At 35.0% G+C, this 26,281-nt stretch overlaps 1 protein-coding gene across 4 annotated transcripts; it reads left to right on the forward strand.

Moving 5' to 3' along the window:
- The first annotated feature begins 369 nt into the window (after nt 1-369).
- On the forward strand, nt 370-26,281 carry LOC106879451 (zinc finger protein ZFP2). 4 transcript variants are annotated; one of them, XM_014929009.2, is made up of 3 exons: nt 370-607; nt 7,270-8,471; nt 21,981-26,281. In XM_014929009.2, the coding sequence occupies exons 2-3, from the start codon at nt 7,940-7,942 to the stop codon at nt 23,168-23,170; spliced, it is 1,722 nt and encodes a 573-aa protein (XP_014784495.1). In that variant the 5' UTR covers nt 370-607; nt 7,270-7,939; the 3' UTR covers nt 23,171-26,281. The 4 variants fall into 4 exon arrangements, with proteins under 4 accessions (XP_014784495.1, XP_014784493.1, XP_014784496.1 ...); XM_014929007.2 differs by lacking the exon at nt 370-607 and adding an exon at nt 615-770; XM_014929010.2 differs by lacking the exon at nt 370-607 and adding an exon at nt 2,867-3,296.

Genomic DNA, 26,281 nt, shown 5'->3' on the forward strand with positions numbered 1-26,281 from the left:
GTAGTAGGACTGTTCACATTAGTCGAACTTTGATGCAAAATCTAAATTGCGATGGTGTGAAATCAGAAAATACATGTTACAGAGTGTGTAAACGAAATGTTTCTTCGTGCGTAATACTTGCGTTTAAAATGTATGTAAGCGCGCGTGTGGAAAAGAAAGTGAGGTTGAAGGCGAGAAAGAGAGAGAGAGAGTGTGTGTGTGTGTGTTTGTGAGAAAGAAAGAAACAGAGGGGGGAGAGAGGCCGTATGTGTTTGTATCGAATGTTATTCTTTTTTTTTAACCAATCATTTAACTTGCGCGTGAGAACCTGGAAATGTTTCTGATGATATCACAATAATAATAAATGATTTTTAACAAGACTGAATTTACATAATATAGTTATACACTTGGTTAATCATGGAAAGGTTAAAAGGCAGTGTTGAAATTGGTTGTGAAGTGAACTCGGAACCTCTGGGAGAGCACCGAAAAGTACATTGTAAAGTAAAGAAAGTGTCTATTAACAATTCCCACTGAGAATTAGTACGGGACTGTTTCTTCAGAAGGAACGTATTTGGGTAATCACACACTGACTACGCATGCGTACGCCATTACAGCTTGCCTGCGTCAGGTGAGACAAAATTCTCACATACATACATACACATATATATATATATACATTATATATATATATGTATTTATATATATACATATACATTTGTTTTGACTTGCCTTTTTCTCCTCAACGTTGTAAATACTATTTATTTTAATAATGGCTTTCATGACTTATTTAGGTTAGTTAACAATTTACTATCTCTGTTTCTATCTATATCTTGTACATTTACATCTGTGTGTGTATATATATATATATATAATTATATATATATATATATATATATATATATTGTAAGATATTGTATGTCCTGTTTCACCATTGTATTTTACGCGTGGCCTCAGCTTTCTGTCGAAGCGGTGTGCCTGGCCGTGATATTTCTGCTTTAAGATTCCCTTTTCCCACTCCAAGAATATGTTAGCTTCCTAGTTCTCACTCTTCCGTCTTTTTCCATCATTATTATTCTACGCTTTCTTTTCAGTTTGTTTATTTATTCCCTGAAAATGTTTTCTTTTTTATTATAATGTTTTTTTGTAAAAGACTTAGTTTTTACCCAGAAGGGGAAATATAATTAAAGCTACTTGAAATTCCCATTTATACTCATTTCAATATCTTTAATTTCTTTCTCGTAACTTTAGCTTTTTTCGTTTATTTCAGTGTATGTATTATTTATATTTTTCTGGGTTTTTTTTTTTTTTCGTTAACTCTATCTTTCTTTTGAAAATAATAGTCATCGTGCTTTTATCCTCATGAAATCTGCAAGTTACATCCATTTCTCTAATTTAAAACGTTGATATATAATATTGTTATAAAATAGTTTTTTCAAAAAATGATCAGTTTAAATATAGTTTAAGAGGCAAGAGAATTTATATTTGTATATTCATCAGAAATTCTAAAAACATCTTTGTTGAGGAAAAACCCGTATTAAATCCCTTGCGTACGTCTACATAATCTACTTTAGAGTGTTCTTTGTTTTAGTCTGTTTGTAACCTTAGACAAACCCCTCCATCTGGCATTTCGCTTGTTTTAATTTTTAAAAGGATTCTTAAGACGATTTATATTGAGTTATAATAATTATAATTTATTAATACTATAAATAACAGTGGTCGACGAATCTTTCGTTTTTGACTTCTATTATCTCTGTATTCGGCAAGTGCTTCATTAACTTCCTTTTCTGACAATTGTACATAGAGATATATACACACACACACGTAGGGTGTGTTTGTAATGAACGTACAAAGAGGAAAGGAAAAAATCATACACATATACACTCGCACAGATGTGTGTTTATATTTAATCTTTTTTTATTTTTACCTCTATCTTTCCTGATTTATCGAATTTTCTTTGACATTCTTCTGTGAGTTCTTGTATTAACTTAGTAAGTTATATCAACGAGCTTTTACATCCTGTAACCCCCTATTTATCTATCTCTCTATATTTGTCGCCTGTGTTGAAACCAATTTTTAAATTAGATATTATAGCTATATCCTTAGGACAAAGTTAATTTTGTGTGAGGGTTATATTTAATTAGACCAATAACATCCGAGGCGTAAAATATTGTAAGTCGAAATTATCAAAGCGTGAAGTGGCAGAAACGCTTAGGTGTCAGGTTATATATATATATATATATATATATATATATATATATATATATCTATATATATATATATATATTCCGTTCCGAGTTCAAATCACTTTCAGTGTCGAGAGAATAAGTCTCAAACATGTACTAATTTTAATTCAGTTGGTTATAGCCATCCTGCAATTTCAGTTTTATTTTTGTTTCTACTTTAATTGTAAGAAATCACGAAGTCATTTGAAGTATATGAAATCTTTATTTTTTTAATGTACTTCAGTCGTTAATCTCTAAGTAACTTGTGAAACAAAACCTATTTTTCGTAACTTCCCTCTACTTAAATAGACTGAATCCAATCTACTAGTTTTACGGCTTTTTTCTTTTCACCCCTCTCTTATTGTATTCTAGCATCGATAGCAAGATGAAATATGTAGGACACAAAATTACTGCCTTTTTATCTTTATCTTTCTCTCCTTCCCCACTAATACTCTATCTAACAGTACATTTCAGCACCAACATTAATTTAAAATGAGCCAAGGACCTATTTCTTATACCTAATATATAGTTATTTTAATTTTTGAGTGTGCGTGTGGTTCCGCTTAGTAAGACGGTTTTATTGCTTTTTTTTTTTTTCAGATGTTTATATTCGTTGAAGTAAACAAATTCTTAATATACTTGATCATTATAATAGTAATCAGAGTTTATGAATATTAACAAAAAAAAAATGTATGCATGTCTGTTTAGCAACATTCAACTGACATCTTCACATCTGACATCGTTAATTATATATTATTGCCTTCGCTTTTTATACTTTTCTAGTTTGAATCAGTTTTGTATATGTAAGTTTACTCTCAGTCCATTATATATGTCTATACTCATACACTTTCGGCACACTTTTCCCTCATCACTTTGTTGTGCTTAATCATCATGTTCTTCGGTATTATATTTTTACGCTCTCCCGTCAAGAGATATCTTTATTTGCACGCTCTTCAGTTGATATCATTGTCTCCACCCTCTGCATCCGGTCAAATTCTGATGTGGCTCTTTACCCTATATCTAATATACACACACTTATTCACATTACATCTGAACTCGTTAATAATCAAATAATTTGTGACTGCATGATACGACGTGAGTTTTCACCGAATCTCTTTCGCGATCCAATTTCATTTCCTAATTGGAACCGCTTTTTGAGTTATTTCACTTCTGCTACTACAACTCTGAAATATTTTTTGTTAAAAAAAAATTCAAACTTTCTTTGCATGTGAGAAACAATTGTTATTTTTAAATTTGTTATTGTATAGCTTCATGCCAACCCCTACCCAACAGATCTACGATCAAAGATATTCCAACCGTGACCATCCTTTTGTTTTTGCTATAGATTACGGTTTGAAGGAGATTTGGTTGTTATTTCTAGGAAGTCGAGCGATCGTATACACTACCCTCGCTGGTCCGTTTGAACTTGTTATTTGTATAACTAAATGATGATAGATGTCATTGTTCTTTTTGCCAAATACTTTTAGTGTTGGCAAAATAAGTACCAATAATAATGTTCTGAAAATCTGGTTAATCAATTATAGTCCTCTTTCCTCGTAAAAAAAAATGAAAAACAAAAACTAATCTTCCCGATCAAACTACTGCCTCAGTTCTAAACATTTAAAATTTCTTGACTGCCTATGTAAAATTTATATTTGATTGCTGATAATCTATTTTCTTCTTTCCATTAGCATCATCATGCCCACTTTTCCTTATATGCCTAGGTTGGCTGGGTCATCATGGACCCAAGTCGGTTCTTATGGTGGACTACGTCCAGCCCACAGATACTATTTTTGCTATGTTTTCTATGGTCGGATGCCCTTCTAATTGCAACTACTTAACAAAACATACTTGGTGCATTTTATTGTGGAACCAGTACAAGAGGAGTTGTCATGTTCCCAGCAGGACTAAATAGTTCTCTCTGTTATGTTGTCTCAGTTCATTCACCAGCACCTAAGGGTTGCCTTGTCTTTAACAGATAGAAAAGATAGTAATGAAATAATGAGAGCAAGATGGTGATAGAGAAGTGTAAAAGAAGAGAGTGAGTGTTGACAGCTACACAATGATAAAAACAGCATGTGATGGGATGAGTGAAGAAAATGATAGAAAACAAAGTACTAATTATGAGAGTGATAGATGTCATCTTCCCATCTCTCTTTGCACGCATTCTGAAAGCAATCAAATTTAAATCTTTACAAGTGTGGCCATGGCATAAGATGTTTGCTTCCCAACCATATGACTCTGGATCCTGTCCACTGCATGACACCTTCAGCAAGTGTCTTCTACTATAGCCTTGGGCTGACCAAAGCTGTGTGAGGGGATTTAGTAGACATAAACTGAAAGAAGCCTATTATGTGTGTGTATCTTTGTCCCCCACCACTACTTTGTGTGTTTTATGTTCCTGTAACTTAGCAGTTGGATGAAAATAGACTGATAGAATAAGTACTGGGGTCAATTCATTGAACTAAAAATTTTCAAGGCAGTGCCCCAACATGACCTCTAATGACTGCTATAAAATATAAACTGATCTATGAAGATGTTAAAATAGTTCTTGAAAGTTTTATGCCCTCATACATCTATCATATATCCCCTAGCCACAAGTGATGGTGCCACATAAAAAGCACTTAATACACTCTGTGGAGTGGCTGGTGTTAGGAAGGGCATTCAGCCATAGAAACCATGCCAAAACATTATGGAACCTGATGTTGTCCATGACCTTAGAGCTTCTGTCAAGCCATCCAACCCATGCCAGCATTGGAAAATGAATGTTAAATGATGATAATGATATCTTCCTCATCTCTAAACATCTCCCCTCAGTACCACTTATGTTACCCCCTCCCCTTCAATTATTGTCTGTTTCTCTCTCTGTCTCTCTCTCCAACTCTAACTCTCCTTCCTCTTCCCACTAGAATAGCCAAGTATTTCCTTTATAATAAGACACCTATCTCTCTATTATACTTTAACTTCTCTCCTGGCACAAAGCCACTTCCCTCAGTACTCTGTCTATCAGCCAAGAGGTCTTTGTCTTGCAAGTTACTTGGTGATGCCACTGGTGTTGGTGCCAGGTAAAAAGCACCAGTGCTAGTGCCATCAGTACACTCTGTAAAGTGGTTGGTATTGGGAAGGGCATCCAGTCATAGAAACCATGCCAAAGCAGATAATGGAGCCTGGTGTAGCTCTCTGTCTTGCCAGCTCCTGTCAAACTGTCCAACCCATGCCAGCATAGAAGACAGACATTAAATGATGATGGTGATGACTAATTAAGTACAGTATTTCTGAGTTGACATTTCAATATCTTTGTTATTATTTTTTGTATTTACTGTTCTATCTGCATTGCTATTGCATTTTGTCACTCAGTCTTCTAAACTAAAAAATATTTTGGTGATAAGTCACTAACTTGAGACATCTAAATAATATAGAATATCTGTTTGGCAGGGGATGGGGGCTGATTCAATGCTAATGTTTGAATGATTCTTTGTTGACCTGACTATTGAAATTTGTATACTTTTGTGTTTGCAAAATCAAGACTTTTGGTTATCAAAATTTGTTTTGGACCATTATGTAGTGGATACCTATTTTGTTAGTGTGGTTTAGTGTAAATCTTGAAAAACAAAGTGAAGGAATGGTGACAGTTTTTCACAAAAAAAGTTAAAATTGTAGAAGCCATTGATTCTGGGAAAAAGAAAGATATTGTGTTGCAGCTTAACATTTACCCTGTCAATATTGTCCATGATTATTAAGGATTGGTTTAAAATTAAAGAAAATTCGAAAGAAGCAAATTTTGGTCTGCAACAAAAATGCAGAAGTGTTGCAATGTTCAAAGATATTGACGAATAAGTTTTTTTCTGGTTTATTAACCAAAAGGAAATAAATATTTCCAATTAGTAGGATTCTTTTTCAAATTTTTGGGTCAGTGTTGGTTTTGTGATTTATACAGGATAACATCTCAAGTTACTGCAGTAAAGGAGCTGATGTTCCAGTATATAAAAAAAAATGATTGAGTAAAAAGGAAGAAATTAAGAGAACTCTTTGTAGAGAAAGAAAGAAGTCAAAACAACACTTAATTATTCATGTTTGCTGCTACACAATGCGAACTAAAAAACAACATTCTTTCTTTATTGGAAGATTAAAAAGAAAATCCAATCCATGATACTTCAAGTATATTTCTCATTTAAGTATTGATGTCAATAACAAGGTTCAAATGACAAGAGTTGATGGTTAACTGAACTGGACAGAAAAAAAAAAATGAAAATAAAATTGAGATTCTTGTTGATAGACAGTTGTACTACACATAGCAAACTGCTTTATTTAGATAATATTTGGGTGTAGTATCTTTGAACTTACTCTCCAATTTTATGGCCATTGGAATTAGGAATAATTCACATCCTGATGAAAGCTCATTATTCAAAAATTTGCTGTTTAACATGAACAGTTCTGTGGAAATTGCAACAGTTGATATTAAACAAGTAATTGACATGACAGCAGCAAAAAAGGAAATAGTCATAAAATATGAGGGAAAGCCCAGATGGTTTTTTTGTTTTTTTTCCCCCCACATCTTTACAAACAATCTTTAGTAGTGATGAAGTAAGTTTTGAAGAACATTTATGGGATGAAGAAATTCTACATTTGTAGAACTTGGTTTCAACTATAAAAGATTTTCCATTACCATTAGTAAGAGGGGTGGAGGCAGGTACACACATCAAGAAAATTAGTGTATGCTCAAATAAAACCCTTGCTATGCACACAACCAAATGACAACTCTAATTGTATGAATGGCAGATACAGTGGAATATCAATATCCATTGTTCTTGATCACCTACAGGGTGAGTTGCTTTGCCTTTGAGGTATGCAGTGTTTTTTTAATACAGCATCTCAAAGAGATTTTTTCCTTTGATGCTATCCTGCAGCTAATAAGTGCATAAACAAAACACATATAGTATGTGATATCAGTGACGTTTACATTATTAGGGCTGCTTATAATTCAAAACACAAATATATATTGTTAATGTTGATATCGTTACAATCACTGTTTGCTTTATTTATTATTGAGCTGTCTTTATATTTTCAGCATTTCCACATCCTCAAGACTAAGTGACCTAAGATTCTGCAGCTAAAGTGAAACCTATTTGACAAGTACAACATTTGGACTAACACATATTTATGGTCACTAGATTGTCTTACATCATGGATGCTACTATAAATCAAACTTTTCTCAACATTGAGTCAGTATTGTTATGATTACCATCCTTATTAAACTTTATCAAGATCTTTTGAAATGAGTTTCTTTCCAAGTCTCCGGAAGAAACTTTCTATTTTATTTATTAACAACAAAAAAAGATCAGTTTTAAAACCTTCAGCCTCAAGTAATTCTGTTTCGAGTATCTACTGCAATTGTTGTGAAGAAAAGTTAAACACATCTGCTCAGAAAATTCTTCGTTTGTATCAAATTCCATTATTGAATTCTTAGTTTCATTTTGATATTCTTAGATTCTTGATAACCCAGTTTGGCTTATTGATTTTCTAACTTTTTTTTTTTGTCCCTAACTGTAATGTTTATTTATTAAGCCACATTAATTGCAATTTAAAACTTCTTTTATTATTTATTAATATTTTCAAAAATTATATACATAAACCTATTCCATTTCGAAAGAATTGCAGACTTGCTCCCATCTTTTTTTATCAAATTAAGGAACTAAATTATTGTTTGTAATATAGTAAATAAAACTAAATACCAAATAATGGAAATACAAACTGCTGACAAACAGCAAGCACAGGCTCAATTTACATGGGAGGCTTGCAACACTGCATTTGCCTACCCAACAATATTACAGGAAGCTGTTACCACAGCAACCACCACAGCTGGATCAGCAGGAACAACAATTGCTACAATTGCAGTTTCATCTGCAGCAGCAGTTAACAACAACGTTATATCACCAGCTGATGATACTGAAAATGTAGCTTCTACTGATAACGAACAACAACAGCAACAGCAGCAACAACAACAGCAGCAGCAGCAACAACATCGACCATTTGAATGTGAATATTGCCAAAAAACTTTTTCCAAGAATTCCAACCTAACTTCTCACCGGCGATTGCACACTGGAGAAAGACCTTTTGTTTGTGATTTTTGCAAAAAAACATTTGCAAAATCATGGAACCTAACTTCCCATCGTCGCATTCACACAGGTGAGCGCCCTTACCACTGCGAAACATGTCACAAGGCCTTTGCCAAGTCTTGGAATCTTACGAATCATAGACGGACGCACACAGGTAAATACTCTCTTGCCTTTACTTATTTTTGTGATAAATTTTGATATAACCTATGATGCAAAAATTATCTTGATTATTGTTATTTCTTCTGTATATATGAAGTAGAATATTGTTACAAATATCAAAAATTGATAACAATCAATAGAAATTGAATGAGATTTCAGAGTTGTGATTCTTTGCAGTATCTGTTTGACAATATGACATGTTTGGTGTATCATTTTTTTCCATGTCTATTGCTGCTGGTTGAATGTTGAATATAATTTAATGAATGTATGTCTACCAGAATTAACAAACTAGAGAGATAAACTTAATCTTCATGGTTTCCATAAGTATGTATCTTAGAAAAAGAAAACTACACAAGTACAAAACCTTTGTTCTCTTTAGAAAATGCAAGGCACTGAAATAACTGAAAGAGAACAAAGTATTTTCAGAAAGTGAAAAATCAGATTACTTTTAGAGTCAAGTCTGCAACTGGTCCCTGGAAGAATCCTTGGTGTGTTGGGAGAGTGAGAGTCTTGCAATCAGATTTTGAACTTCTTATACATATGATCTGATTACTATTTTAGAAAATCGAGTAATATTTTAAAAGAAACTTATGTTCAAAATTGGCTTTGTCTTTTCAGTATATACCTTCTTTGTTTGAGTAAAAATATAAAGTTATTCCCCTCTTACTAGTATATAACTGGATCTTAATGCTTGGATGGATAATAGGCAAAAAGAATGAACTGGAATAGGATTTGAACTTGTAAACAGGAACTATAGAACTAGCTAAATACCAAATTCAAACACCAAGTTGCTTTTGTTGTGGGACCACTACATATTTTTTTTTATCGGCAAAATAGTTTTAAAAAGTTAAGCATTTCATAGGTCCTTGATGTAGGGGAAAAAATGCCACAATGATAATACTCACTCTTGCATGACTGTAAAGAGTATATTTTAAGTAACAGCACTGATACTCAATTGTAGATATATCCCACAAGTCCAAGATTTGTTGGTTAAGATGCCTATTTATTTGTGAAAGTCAAGTAAATGCTATCAATTTTGAACTTGATTTGAAATCTAATATTTATTAATTGATTTATACCAACACAAAAAGACTAACATAAAATGTTAAGATTTGATATATTCCAGGATTTAACATGGCTGCAAAATCAGTAAATTTGAAAAATATATTTTTCTCTTTAAGTTTTCAAATATCTGAGCTTTTACAGTTCATTTTCACTTGTGTTTCTAAGGCTTATTCCCCATAATTATTATCTCTTCTCTCATTATGTATGTCTAAATTTTAACCATGTTCCATATTATAATTTCTTGGTAATCAACAATTTCTGGTGTTAGGTACTCCTTACTGTTATCTTTCTTGGTTAAGTATTATAGTTATATTTACAGAAAGGATATGAGGCACAGGCTATTACATCAGGTTCAGTCCCACTGCATGGTACCTTGGGCAAGTGTCTTCTACTTTAGCCTTGGTCCAACCAAAACATTGTGAGTGGATTTAATAGATGAAAATCCAAAAGAAGCCTATCACATATGTGCATATATGAGGGTGTACCCAAAAGAAACTGGAATTTTGCAATATTTTATTCACTTAGTTTTACATGTTCACTCTTTTACCACCTTCAAAGTATTCTCCATTTGAAGCAATGCATCAGTCCAGATACGCTTTCCACTGTTCGAAGTTGTCCTGGATTCTTGTGAAGTGATGCTTTTTAACACCCCTGTCGTTTTTTCCTTCACCTTTTCTACATCTGAAAAACGTTTTCCTTTAAGGATTTCTTTCATTTGGGGGAACAAAGAAAGTCACGGGGAGCAAGATTGAGTGAATAGGAAGGGTAGGTAAGCGGGGTCTTGCCATTTTTGGTTAAAAACTGTCTCACACTCAGGGCGGTGTGCACAGACACAATGTCATGATGAAACCACCACTCTCTGCTTGCCACTGTGTCTTGCAAATACTTTAGAACTGCCATATAAAATGTCTGGTCAACAGTTTGACCAGGAGGAACAAATTCTGTGTGGACAATTCCTTTCGCATTGATGAAACAAATCAGAATCATTTTGACGTTGAACTTCACTTGATGTGCTTTTCTGGGGCATGATGACATCAAATGCTTCGATTGACTTGATTGTTGCTTTGTTTCTGAGTCATAGCCATAACACCAGATTCATCACTAGTGATGACCTTTGAAAAAGGATCTGGATCAACTTCCAACTGTTCTTTCAGTTCACAACATGCATTCAGTTGTGACTGGTTTTGGTCTTTCATGAGCAAGTGAGGTACAAATTTTGCTGCAACTCTTTTCATTCACAATTCCTTGCTCAAAATTTGTTGGCAAGAGCTCCAGGACCCACCAGTCATATCAACAAGTTTGCCAATTTTTCAGTGATGGTCCTCCAAGATCAATTCATGAATTTTCATGACATTTTTATTCCTTCGGGAGGTCATTGGTTGGTCGACGGTTGCCCTGAATGAGGTTGGAAACCACTTGTGAACTTGTGTTTTGCTCATAGCAGCATCCTCGTAAACTGCTTAAGGCATAACAACTGTTTCGGCTGCTGTTTTCCCTGGCAGAAAACAGAATTTTACAGAAGCACGCTGTTCCTTCATTCCAGCCATTGCAAAAATTGATGAACAGGGGAGAAGCACTGCAAAACAAAAACACACCATGTGACAGGATACCACTGCCGGTCGGCCGACTGATGCCTGAGAGTTGCATCAAGTGGCTTCTCACAGCAAAAGCCTGAACTATAATGGGGTTGTTCCACAGAGAATGTTTCTGGTTACTTTTGAGTACCTCCTAATATATATACTGTGTGTGTGTGTGTATGCCCTTGTCTTGACATTGTGTGATGGTTATAAATAAACATCACTTACAAGCAATATTGTTCATTTCCTGTCTTCCATGAAAATATGTCCAGCTAAGGGGAAATATTACCTTACTAGAAAGCAAGAGTTGGCAACAGAAGGGGCCATAGAAAATCTGCCTCAACAAATTCTGTTTGACTCATGCAAGCATGGAAAAGGGACTATTAAAACAATGATGATGATGTATGTTCATGTCTTTGTGTACGGCCCTTCTCCAACAAAGAGTCTTGCCTAGTAATCTTTATTTTTCATAGTACACTAACATGCATCACATTTTTATATACATCCTACTTGATTCTTGTTAAGACAGACCATCACTACTAACTATTGTTACATAAACTGGACTCACCTTAGGTATCTCCTTTGAATATAATATAGTTTAGATATTCTTTGCTCTTTAGTTGAGATATGTGCCAATCATTTTTCTAATTACTATCAAACTCTAGCCTGCAAAACTCAGTAGTTGGGAAAGACAGGCTCCTGAAGTATAGTTTTTAAAGAAGATAAGCTTTGCACAAAGATCTATTTATTCTCTGCAGCACCAAAACTCAGGCCTTGTAAATTGGAGATCTTTGTGATTCAAAGATATTTTATAAATGATGTCTAAGAATTTTTTGTATTCTCCACACTACAGTCCTCTGCTCTACCAACTGAGCTATCAAATATTTGTTTGATCTCACATTGTTCCTGAAGCTAGTGTCATCTATACTCAGTGCTTTCTCCATTTCTTATATATCTTTACAATTTGATCCAAAGATCCAGAGGTGGTTTCAGGCATATTGGTGTGAAAGGCTAATAAAGAAATGCACAATTTGCTTGGTCATATCTAAATCTGAAACCTTTCATCTTAATTTTTTTTTATATAAGAATTGTTCTATTCCAACACTAGTTTAATAAAAGAATAAAGCCAATGGTTGCTCAATCTGTTAGAAATAGCAACTAAATTTTCCTCAAGTGACGTTCTACATGTTTTAAAAGGTCACACTGAATAATATAGTCTTGAGTAAGTATGTCTTAAAAAGATGTAAAGGTCATGGCTTCAAAGCTTTCAGTCAAAGGATTACTCAATCAAGATGACATGTTCTTAAGCAAGGGAACTTGGACTGAATTAAAATGGGCTACACACTTTCATACATTTGGCCATTAATTCAATCCCATGTTTGGTTGTTAGCCTTATTGTGGTTAGGGAACTGAAGATGTGACTACAGGACATGAAAGCATACTTCATATTGGTAAGTTATCAGTAGGTAACTGAGGTTCAGTTATCTAAAGTCTCTGCCAATGTAACATGGACTGGTTTAACCCTTTAGCATTTAAACCTTCCATATCCAGCCAAAATATTCCACCTATTATACTTTCAAACGAGCCAGATCTGGTCACTTGCAATTACCCTACAATATTATTCTAAAAATCTGAAAGCTACAAGATAATGCAGGACTAATCCAAATCAATATGAATAAAAAAGCATTACATTTGACAGAGAAATCTGACTTAATCACTGGCAGACAACATGGATAACAATTGTTATGAATACAAGTTCAAATGAAGGACCAATTAAACCTGTGAAGTAAATGCTAACATAAATTTCACAACTTGTATTTATCAATCTGAGAATATTGAATAGCTCTATCAAACAGATTAAGATTTTAATGCAAAATTGAACTACTGATCGATATGTCCATTCTATACTCTAAATTTCGTGCTATCCAAATATTCTCCAAAGTAAGTTTTTAAACTGTTGTTGATACCTCAACATAATAGGCCTGTCTTTTAAGTGCATCCTGCTTCCTTCTAAAAGTTAGCTTTTAGAAAGGAAAGTAAGAAAAAAGTAGTTGTATTTATATTTCTCAATTTTTTTTTTTTTTTATAGAACATGTAACTCACGTTTGACTGATTTTAAAGTGATTATATTTGAAATTGAAACCTATTATAATTTTATAGAACTGTTTGATCTGTTATGTCCCAGCATTAGCTTATATATCAGTAAATGAAATCAAAGGAATCTTTACATAGTTGCTCAACCTGTTATAAACAGTAAACAAATTTCCCTCAAATGACATCCTACATTGTCTTAAAAAGGTAGGGGAGCCAAGATTAAAGTCCTAGATAAAGTGTACCATCTTAGAAAATACCAGCTTTACATAAGTGGTTGAAAATGGAAGCAAACCTTTTTGGACAAGGAAGTAAGTTTTTCTTGTACTAGCATCCAGAAGTTTTCTGAACCTCTCGAGCGAAACTATTTTTCTCTTGTGAATTCAGTGTCATACTCTTCCAAGGAAATCACAGGAACTTATTTTTCAGAAGCAAAAAGATTTCTAAGCAAGTTATGAAATCTTTAAGTAAGCAAAATGCCAGTAGAAATGTATTCCCAGCTAGATACAACAAATAACTTTTGTATTTTATAGTAAAACAACTGACTACAGTATGTACTCAATGGTAATAGTCTTGGAATTTTTGTCAGAACCAACACTGTCGAGATGTCATCTTTCACAACAGTTTCTTGTTATCTATATGAAAGTTTAAACGGAAAATTTTAAACAGAATATTACCTTGTGTGAAATCTGAATATATTTGTAGATTTTTGAATTAAATGTTTAATATTCTATTCCAAGTTGTGTGTGTGCACGCGTGCGCAATCCTCACCATCATCATCAACATAGTTATTATCCACTTTTCTAAACTGTTATGGGTTAGGTTTTCTGAAGCAGTGCTTTATAGCCAGATGCCCTTCATATTGCTAGTCTTATGCTACAGATGCAACAGTACCTATTCTAAACACCAGGGTAGACAGTGTGTTTGTGCACACACACATAATTTCATGATATAACCAACATATTAGCTTTTTCTAAGGTCATACCTTAAAGTAGTCAGACTAAACCACATTCAGTAATTAAATTGTTTGTTAAATTTTCAATAATTAGATGTTTGTTAAAATTCATTAATTAAATATTTGTTAAATTTTCCTTTAGTTGTGTGTCTCAATACTTAGTGAGCTTTATCTTATGCAGCCTGCTGAGTGCAAAATGATTGGTAATTGTTAAGATTTATGATCAAAAGCATTCTAGCCATATTCACACCAGCCAATATTTTGCAAACTTTATCTCTGACTACATATATCCTACCTTATTTGATTTGAGAGATAATGTTCGTGTTTTCAAATGTGATGCTTTTACAACTTTAACTATGGAATGAACTCAAACATGATCAAAATCATTAATATAATAAAACAATGTTGTGAAGATCTATAGTAGATTTATACATCAAAATAGTAAGAAAATTTATAAAACATGGAATTTTCACCTGATAGTTAAATTATTAAAGAGAAAATGTCATTATTAATAATCTTTTTATTTTTCACCCTTAAAATTCTATAATTTGTCGCTTTTCTAAAAATCCATTATTATTTGTGTTATGGTGGCAGTGTGAGAGGAAATCTCCAGTATGTGTAACTACTATTTTCTTTGTATTTATATCAAGGCAAGCATCATCGTCATTGTTTAATGTCTGCTTTCCATACTGGTATGGGTCAAACGGTTTGACTGAGGGCTGACAAGCCAGAAGGCTGCACCAGGCTCCAATCTGATCTGGTAAAGTTTCTACAGCTGGATGCCCTTCCTAATGCCAACCTCTCCGAGAGTGTAGTGGATGCTTTTTACATACCACCGGCACAAGGGCCAGTCAAGCAGTACTGGCAGCGACTATGCTTGAATAGTGCTTTTTACATGCTACCAGCATGGGAGCCAGTCGGGCAGCACTGGCAATGATCACACTTGAATGGTGCTTTTTATGTGCCACCGGCATGGGGCCAGTCAAGCAGCACTGGCATTGACCACACACTAATGGTGCCACCGGCATGGGTGCCAATCAGGCGGTACTGTCATTGGCCACAGGTCTTTGCAAGTGCAGTTTATTGCCCAATGATTGAAGGGTACTCTTAAATGGGCCAGTTATGCTGCACTGACATAGGCCATGGTTACGGTCTCATTTGGCTTGCCAAGTCTTCTCAAGCACAGTATATCTCCAAAGGTCTCTGTCACTTGTCATCTCCATGAAGCCCAACATTCAAAGGCTGTGCTTCACCACCTCATCCCACGTTTTCCTGGGTTTACCTCTTCCACAGGTTTTCTCTACTGCTAGGTTGTGACACTTTTTCATATAGTTGTCCTCATCCATAAGCAACACATGACCATACCAGCGCAGTCGTTCTCTTGCACACCACATCTGAAGTCCAGCTTTTCTCTCAGGGTGCTTCCACTCTGTTGTGTATGCACACTGACATTACACATACAGTGAAGCATACTAGCTTCATTCCTTGCAAGCTTACGCATGTCCTCAGCAGTCATGGCCCATGTTTCGCTGCTATGTAGCATGGCTGTTTGCACACATGCGTTATACAGTCTACCTTTTACTCTGAGCGAGAGGCCCTTTGTCACCAGCAGCGGTAGGAGCTCTCTGAACTTTGCCCAGGCTATTCTTATTCTAGCAGCTACACTCTCAGAGCATCCACCCCTGCTACTGACTTGGTCACTTAGGTAATGGAAGCTATCAACTACTTGTAGTTTTTCCCCCTGGAATGTGACAGAAGCTGTTTTCTGCACATTTTCAGTGTTTATTGCCCCTGAGCATTTGCCACACACAAAAACTACCTTCCCTGTTAGCCTTCCTTTGATATTGCTGCACCTGTGTCCATAGCTTACACCAGGTACATCTTATGGAGTTTCTACCTATGCCTTTTCTACAGATCCAGCTGGGTCATCTACCTGAAGGGATTTGTGGTTTGTCTGCCTTCCTACTTATTAAGACTAAGGGCCTTCTATTCTAGACCTTGCTTCCACACCTGAAACCTCTCTAGTTCTGATAGTGACTCAGCTATTAGAGCAATCTTTTAACATCCACTTTTCCATGCTTGCATGGATCAGATGGAATCTGCTGAGGCAGATTTTCAATGGCCAGGTGCCCTTGCTATCACCTATATCTAGTCAAGCAAGGTGATATTTCCTCATGACTTCACACATTCTCCCCCAAAGACTGGAAATGAACAACCTCACTTGTATGATGGTGATGCTCATTTACAACCATCACATGATGTCAAGAGAAGGGTTCACATACATATATATAATATATACACATGATGGGCTTCTTTCGGTTTCCAGCTACCAAATCCACTCTCAGGGCTTTTGTTGACTCAAGGTACCCATGCAGTGAACCCAAAGCCACATGGTTGAGAAACAAGCTTATTAACCATGCATGCTCTGATGTATATAATCTATAAAATACTAGATTGTCTACCTCTCGAAAAATGAAATTTCAGTGTATGTGTAGAGTGTAAATTATTTTTATTGAGGGAATTGAAAGTACAAATCTTCAGTTACATTTCAGATGAAACTAGTTTGTTACCTTTGTAGATATATTCTTTCTTTTGTGTATTAACATACTACCCCATCCCCTGGACATGCTACAGATTCTCATTATAGCTTCCTATGAATTTCAGTCCTTAGTCTGAGTAAGAAAATTAACTATATATCCTTTTTACCTCTTACTTGTTTCAGTCTGTTCAGACTGTGGCCATGCTGGGGCACAACATTGGAGAATTTTAGTGAAATGAATCAACCATGGTATTTTATTAGTACTAGTAGTTATTCTGTTAATCTCTTTTGCTGAACTGCTAAGTTAAGGGATGTAAATTCACCAACACTGGTGTCAAGTAATGATGAAGGACAGACACACACACACACACACACATATATATATATTCAACAGGTTTCCGAGACTTTGGTCAGTCTGAAGCTATAGTAGAGGACACTTGTCAAGGTATCATGCAATGGGACTGAACCTGGAACTGTGTATGGTTGGAAAGCAGACTTCTTCCCACACAACCACTCCTGCATCTGTTGAAAAGTTTAGACTTGTTGAGAGCTAGATTAAGTGTCTTACAGTATCATAGTTTAGTTATTGTTACCTCATGATTTTGAATTCCAATCTCAATAATGTTAGCACTTCCATTGAAATAAACTCTACAGACTGCTCTTCTGTTTTACTGGATGTTGTAGATAATTTCTGTTACCAAAATGACATAATTAGTACTGAATATAGTAGTCATAAGCCTCAGGTCAGCTCTGATTGTGCAAATTTATGATAAAAAGTAAATTAGCCATGACCTCATATTTCATTCATTTGGACATGGTGTATCTAGGACCACACTGTTGAATGTATTCCTTTTCTAAGATGGCAGGTTGTGCTATTTTTAGCATGTTGAGCAACCACATAGAAGCTATCCCATTGACTCATGGAAGTAGCTGTTGGTATTTAACCCCAGTTGTAACATCCCTGTCTTGTTCCTAGGAGTAATGCTTCTAGGATTACATTATTTAATGCTCAGTTATTGTGAGCACACAAAATAGAATCAGAAGAATGACAAGTATACTCATTCTTAACACATTCCAGTGGATTTAAACATGCTATTCACTGCTTACTTTCTTCTTCAGGGAACAACTGTCTTTAAATTATGTGGTGACAGCACATACGATTTAGTAACATAACAAACTCTGGGTTTTCAGTATGATTGTCTCTTCAGTCATAAACTTTGTCCAGGACTCTGGATCTAAAAGAAAATGGTCGTTCTTACATATGGGATTCAGCAAGCAAAATATTTGCTGATGCATGCTTATGTCTGTCAAGCTAGTATAAAATTATTGGGAACACACAAAATGACAATCAAAACAACAATATATATGTGCACTCTTACATTCTACAAACATACTTAATGTATTCAAGCTCAAATCTGCTGGAATGTGTTGAGAACGAACATATACATTACTTTTTTAAAGATTTTAAAGCTGTCATTTGAGAAAGATTTGGTTGTGATTTCCAGCAGGTCAAAGAGCCACATAAGAACTAGCTTGTGGGGTGGTTTTATAAAGTAACAAATGAAAACGTTCAGGAAACTTACTTGTATTGGAAGCAAAAGGTTTTTCTCTCCATGTAAAAGATCCAAATGTATATCTGCATATGGAACGTGATGTGCTAGTGGTGCATGAACACTATCTAAATAATTAGTAGAGGATAGGGAAAAATGAGTTGAGCATGGATTCATTGAATGTGTAATGTTAATTTGTATGATGGAAGGGAGAGGATGCAAGTGAAATGAGAAGGCAGCAAGACATTAAAAGCACCAACACACATGGACTGATGAGTTTGAATTTTCTTTTGCCCATCTAGGAGTGGATGCGAATAAAATAAGTATTTGCTATATACTGAGGTTGATTTATTACACTGTCACAGGACATGTACTGGGACTGATTAAAATACTATTAGAAAAGTGAGTTGACAAAAACACTAATATACTTGACTGAAATTCTTATATATAGGTTTATGTGATGTATACTCTTTAAGTTCATACCCTAACTTTGTTTTTATTCCTTTTGGCTCAAAATAATTATCAGACAGGTATGTATGTTGGGATTATTTCAGTTTGTGCTATTCTTCACTCCTCTCTACTCTTTTACATTTATAGGCTTCCTTTAGATAATTAAATATGTATAATTCTATAAATTCAGTTTCTGTCTATCTTATTTAATACTGTGATTCTGATTGAAATATTGTTAATACTTTTTTTAAGACTTGTCATAGCTCTTGAATGCTGTTCTAAATAGCCCTCATCTATCATAGGCTCTATCCATTTTTTTTTCTCTCTCTCCTGTTACCTGAAAGTAGAGCTACCTATCTTGCTTCATATAAACCCTTCTCTGATATCATAGTGCTATTTTGACATTTGAATCTAGTGCTGGCAAATTTGTACGTAATGTCACAACTTCTAATTTATGACTCCACCAGGAAATGAAATCTCAAAGAAAAAAAGAGAAACCTGATCAAGTGGCCTACCATCAAATCATTCTAGTCATGATTTAAGGTAGTGGGATGTGATTTACTGTTGATTTGGTTGCTATTTGTTTTAGGTCAGGTAACAGCATAGAAGCCCTGGCAAGTGATTGTAGTATGCGTGTTAGTGAAGTTTTGTTAATGAGTCTGACCACCTTTGTTTTAATGCAGGTTATATTGCAGCCATTGGAGGTATTTAAATGGAAATTTGTTAATCAGCAAATGTATAAGCTAATTTGTATTTTTTTTCTTTTCCTCCTATCTTGAAAGTTTGTTGGTCTATAGTTTGTTCTGATACACAGAATTTTAAAACTGATTTTGTTGGAGAATAATGTCTTGTCATATGTTACATTTTATGTTTAACTAATGATATGAACAATTTGTGAATTACTAAAGTAGTTTGTTGCTATACATAATATATTATTACTTACATAATTAGCAAAGGTTTTGAGTTGAGGTTAGGGAACTGCTTTGTTGACAAAGGTACAAAATGACATGTGCAAGCACAGGCATCACTGTTTCTCAAAAACTGGTCCTTTTCAGGGGCAGAAAATATCTCAGCCCATAACATTTACTGACACTCTACAAAGCGCAGGTAAACCCCACAACAAAGTATTACTCTCATATCTGGAATGGTGTTGCTGCTGAACATCAGCCCCCTGAAACTCCCTTCCTGCTCATATCTTAGCTGTAGGTGTTTAATAGAATCAGTCTCACTGATATTGGAGAGCTTGCAAATACTCTGGTGGGTACTACCTCTTCTTCCAGCTCAGGAAATGGCTGGGGGAAAAGAAATCGCTTGATCAGGACTGACCTGAAATTAAACATTTTCTGTGATTTCTTTTTTCTTTTTTTTTTTTTGTTTCTGGGCGTTTACTGTTTTAGTGGAAGCTGCTTATAGTGTTATCAAAATAGAGTTCCCGAATATGCCTAGGATTTTGTAATTTCTCACTTTTATAAGCCAGATAGAATTTTCCTTACTATTCCCTTTATTTTCTCTTGGTCATTTTAGGATTTGCATTCATCCAAAATAGATGTAACTTTTCAGAGTTGACGTAAAATAGTAAAATAATTTATTGGTGAAAGTGTTAACAAAAAAAAAAAGAAAAAAATTATTCTTCAAATCACACTTGTAGGGATTTTTACTGGTTAAGCCATAGGTATGCAATTTGATAAGAGTTTACTGGAGCTAAGTATATACAGGTTTTCTAGAGTGGTGGTGGCTGTGGTTTAAACATTAAAGCAAGTTAAGAGTTACTACAACGTATAGAACAAGTAATATTTGATGTATTTTGAATCTCGGATCACTGAAATGATTAACTTCTATGGTACACAAATACATTAAAAATATCTTGCAGCCCAAATTAATATGAATATTTAATTTTCTTATTGATTTGGATTCAATCATTGAATTGCAGTTTTCAATCAATTATGTCGACCTCAGTATCTAGTGTGGTACTCATTCTATCGTGAGCTGTTGATTTGCATCCCGGTTAGAGTTGTCTCCCTTTAGTTTTTTTTTTTTTTGACTCTTTTGTGTCTCCACTGATAATTCATTCAAAACATCAATACTTAGGTAGGACATTCGTTTTAAATATATACTGTACATTGAGTTCTTTATTGCATGGCTGGTCTTCCTAATCTCCGGATTAACACAATTTATGAGCATGAACTCATGCACCAGGTTCTGCTTAGTTTCTGTTTGCCAAAGTTCACTTGAAGGACGTTGGTCAAGCCGGTTATGATTGACACTTGCATGAAGTACTGCAGAGTGGGATCGAACACGGAACCGTGTGGCTGAAAGGCAATATTTTAAACCCCATGGCCATTCCTGTGCCAAAATTCAGTAAATAATTACAGCAATAAACCTGAATATCTTGGCGAATGTATATAAACACTGAATGTTTATATTGATAACGTGGCGAGGATGACTGTTGACTTGATTCTGACTGGTCTTTTCAAACTGTCGAATATTTAAGGATAGTAGTAAAATTCTATAGCAGCATTCTTCCCAACTTGTCCTTTCTAATCATAAAACGGTGAGCAGAAGATAATCTTAGTTGAGCATTGGTCAAGGTTGCTCAGTAACCAATAACGGACTATTTGTTGTGGTTTATTTCAACTACTTGCAGGGTGCTACGCAGTCAATACGTTCTCATTGGATTAATTTTTAACTTTACCAAGAGGCCTAAATAATATTTTGATTTTTCTGGACTGTCAATCTTACCTTTAGAATGTGAAGATGTGAAGATATTGTTTAGGAAACTCGACTCTTACAGTGAAACTTGTTCATAACACTGCACTGCAAGAACGTTAACTGCCAAAGAAATTGTATTATTCATAGCTTGTGGGTTTTCTTGACTCAGAAGTGTGAAAAATATGAGTGGGAATGATGTGGATCTGTACATTTTGAAAGTATAATATTGTAAGAACACAGGTGGTGTGGTGGAGGACTATATAAAGATTAGCACAAGAGTTCATTGTCTGAAATGATTTTGTGAAAGTTGTGATGAGAATATGTAAAATCAAGTAAATTGATGTCAGAAGTGGTGTATCTGTCAGAGTAGAATTTAAGAAGGCAGAAATCATATACATTATGACAATGGGAAGAATGCCTTATTATCAAATTATGTGTGAACTTTCTATATGATGTTTATCTGTGCTTGTTATATAATTGAAATAAATAATGTAAGGACCGAGCTGAAAAATTAGTAATTAGTTTTGTTCCTATTTTATTTGTTTTTCCTTTTTTTTTTTTCTTCTAGGTGAGAGGCCGTATGGCTGCAAGTACTGTGCCAAATCCTTTTCTCATTCCTCCAACTTGACCTCACACATCAGGTCACACACTGGAGACAAACCTTTTTCCTGCCACATCTGTAAGAAAAAGTTTACATTTGCGTCTCAACTCGGCCAGCACTTTCGCAGTCACAGTGACAACCGACCTTATACCTGCGAGACATGTCACAAGGCTTTTGCTGATCAAGGAGTACTTGCCAAACATCGGAAGAAACATGCCAACACAAGTGTTATAACCCCCTCTACAACCACAGTTAACATTTCTGATGGTACCATCACTACTACAGATGCTACCCAGCTGCAACTTCTGTGCATATGTGAGTTCTGTAAGAAGACATTTGTTGATGCTGCTTCGCTGTTGGTACACAAAAGCCAGAAACACAGCAATGTTGAGAAAGCTTACCAATGCCAGTATTGCACAGAAACTTTCAACAATGCCAACAGCCTCAATTGGCACTTGCGTAACCATACTACACTTGTCACCACTACTAACAGTACACCTACCCTTGTAACAGCTGGTGACAGCAATAAAGTAGCAGTCGCAGTTGCAGCAGCAGCAGCTGCAGCTGCAGGTGGTGCAAACAGTTCTGGCAATCCTGTAGCTGCCATAGCTGCCTTCAGCTGTGAGTATTGCCGTAAGACATTCACTCGCTCAGACAGTCTTACTGTTCACATTCGAACTCATAGCACAGGAAATGGAGCTGAAATACCAACGATTAGCTGTGACGTGTGCAATAAAACACTGCTAAACCAAAGCAACAACGCCAGACCAACCTCAACAACTACAATCCTTAATTGTCAAAGCCAGGCAGTTCCAGATGTGAAACCTATCATCAGAGTTGTGGATCAAGAAGAAAAGCCCTCAATTGAGTATATGCCAGCTATCGAAAGGAAAGTGGAGATTGTTGAACAAGCCAATAGCTATGATGGCCACAGCCAAGATGGTATGTCCATGGAGCAAAACATAAATGCTTACGCAGCTGCCATTGAGCAACAACACCAACAACAGCAAGTGACCCAAGTGGTCACCTTTGAAAATAGCAATGCCATTTTTACTCATACTGATTTACAGGTCCATTTCCCTCAAAATCATGCGACAACACAAACCTCATCAGACCAAACAGTCATATCTCAGGAAGACATTTGCTTCAAGGCATGAGTTCTGATTCAAAAATACTTCCCCTCTCACTACTGCCCATTTTTTAAAAAGCACACACACACACACATACATACATACACACACACACATACACACGCACGCACACACACACACACACACAGCACACCTCCCTGCCATTTCATATGTTTGTGGAATGAATTTGATACAATATAGAAGGATAAATTGATCACCAGCGGGACCTACCGTAAAATGTTTTCTGAAAAATTCTTTCTTATTGCTCTAACATCACTTTACCATCTTGGGGGTCTATGTCTGAGTCTGACTTGTTGTAATTTGTATTGACTCTCTTTCTTCATGCTGTTGTGTCTGACCACCACTAACTTGTTATTGTTGGGGATGTAACTATTAAACCTATCAATTTTGTCTTCAGACAGAGGCCAACATCTACCATTCTTCAGGATGTGGCCATTTCTTTCTTTCCCCATCCCCATTTTCTTTTCAGTAAGTATCGACAGACACCGCTTGCTGATGTTATTCAAGAGCAGAATGTCAGTTAACGGAAGAGAGTAGGACATCTAAATACCTCTTTGTATTTAGGCTTTTTTAAAATTTTGTTTCTCATTCTACATTCTGAATACAAGCCCTCTGCCAGTGTCAAATAAGCCCTTCATTTTCTTAGTGAGGTCAATACAATTCCAAAACAATTTAGTAGTACTACCAGTGTTGGTTCAAATGACTGTGCCCCCCTCTTCTCAACATTGGCTTGGTTGTGTCTCATAAATATTAAAAAATCAGTCAAGGATAGAATGAAGTAGTAAATGGATTGTGTGGGGTAGAGTTGTTTAGAGTATTGTGGAAATAGGATTGGTAGGGGTGGGTGTTGGGAGGCTATATTGCCAGTAGTAATCTCCAGACAAATGCATGTGTGCATGTGCATCTGGGAAGTGGAGGGGGTCAACATTCTCTCTTTGTTTTGTCCTTATATAATTTACCGATCACCACTACCTGTAAAATGATCAAGTATTTTTGAATTTCTGAGAGATGGTGAAAGAAATGTACAATAGAGCCAGCTGTGGTATTTAGTTTTGTCTCTACATTCTGAGTTCAAATCTCATTGGAGTTAACTTTTTCATCTTTTTGCAGGGATCAATAAACAAGAACCTAGTTCAAAGTCTAAATATTGATAAAGTCAACTTCGCCTTTCATTCTCATGGAATTGAAAAAAATAAGTCCAATGTGTAGTATTGTGTCAATGTAGGGAAATCCATTTTTATTCTTATTACTATAAATACCAAGGACAAACAGAGTCAGCATAAGCCATGGAAATTGTTTATTGGATACTTTGAAGAATGTAAATTTCAGTGCTTCATTGTTCAGAGGTGCAGTCAACCTGTTCTTAGCTGTGTGTGTGTGTGTGTGTTTATATATATATATATATATATATATAGATATATACATATACATACATGTGTGTGTGTGTGTATGTGTATTTATATATGCACACTGGTTAATTCTAGTTGCAAAAATTCCTTTTGCACCTCATCAAAAGGAATTATAATTATTGGCAAATGTCTTTGTTGTAACCAGTTCATTTCATTTTATCTCTAATATTTTAGGAAAGGCATGCACATCACATTTCCTTATTTCTCTACTCTTGTAAATCTGAGATTTTGTACTTATGCAAAATATGTAGAAATCTTTATTTCTAAAGAGCGGAATAGTTAAAGGAACAGAACTTCAGGCAAGACCTTAATGATACCTATTTTGATAGCACATTCTTGAGTTCAAATCCCACTGTCATTGATTTTTTTTTAATACTAGTAAAGTTCTAATAACATACTGTTAGTGAATTTAACTTACCCTTAACCTGATGCAATGTTAAGTCCTTAGCAATCTTAGTTTTGACTTTGTTTTAATTGTCATTCAAGACTACTTTACTTAGTGCAAAATATAGAAAAAAAAAATTTGAAAGATAAATTCTAAAAACATTTGGTTTTCATGCCTACATTACACATTACAAATCATCATCACTGTCATCAGTTTCGTTGTTGTTATTATTATTGCAAATACAGTTAGAGTAGATGTTAAAATCTAGTGAAGTTAATATGGGATTTGTTTCTTAGTCATTGCTATTTCATTTCACTTAAATTTGTAATGCTTTAAAAAATTGAACATCATACACTCTCAATTCACCTACTCCATAAATCTGATGCTTTGGATTCAGGTAAGGCTGCCATTATTTATAATAATATTAAGTACTGTGAACTGGTTACACATTTTTTTTTTTGCCTGATTAAAAAAACTACTATTAAGTTGTTATGAATGGTGCAGTATGGCTAGAAGTGGTAGAGTACTTTTCACTTTTAAGTTCTGTTCTTTTATATTTGGGGTTCAAATCCAGCTGGAGCTTAATAAAAATAGATTCAACCTTGACCTGGAGTTGATTCAGTTGTCCACTCCCCTCCTCTATTTGTTTGTGGCCTAGTTACCAGTCTAAGAAATCCTCATTATTATTTAAAGGAACTTGGTTGGGGTAATTAGTAGATAGAACAAACTAAATACTATTTGGTATTTACTTTCATTGTTGTAGGTTCCAATATCAAATTCTGCCTGTATTGACTCTTACATTTCATCTCCCCATAAACAGAAAGGTTTATTAGTACCAATGATAAATAGATTTGGATAAATTCAATTAACTTTTCGCTCAGCACCCTATCCCCATCTCTTCTGCAAAATAGGTCTTGTACCTTGTCAAAAGAAATCATCTTTGTTTTTGTTTAATAAATATACCAATTAATCTTACAGCCATATTCACACATCACTGATTCACATGGAATTTTAATCTCCAACCAATCTTCCACATTATGTCAAGAATCCCTTCCTCTCTTGGTGGATGGAGGACATCTTCAGTTGTTCTGTTTATTTAAAACAATTTGCAAGAAGATTCCAGACAAGTTCCAATCAGTAACTGCCTAAGTAATAACTCTTTAGACTCTGCTGAACTGGTGCTGCTGCCACCACTACCATGACCACGAACAGCAACAATACTACTGCAACCACCACCACCACACCACCACACCACTAACGACAACAACACTTGAGCCATTATCTATTTGAATGAAATTTAAATAAACTGTTTGTTCATACTAA

The sequence above is a fragment of the Octopus bimaculoides genome, chromosome 20, assembly GCF_001194135.2.
Source record: "Octopus bimaculoides isolate UCB-OBI-ISO-001 chromosome 20, ASM119413v2, whole genome shotgun sequence".
In the NCBI taxonomy this organism is placed as follows: domain Eukaryota; kingdom Metazoa; phylum Mollusca; class Cephalopoda; order Octopoda; family Octopodidae; genus Octopus; species Octopus bimaculoides.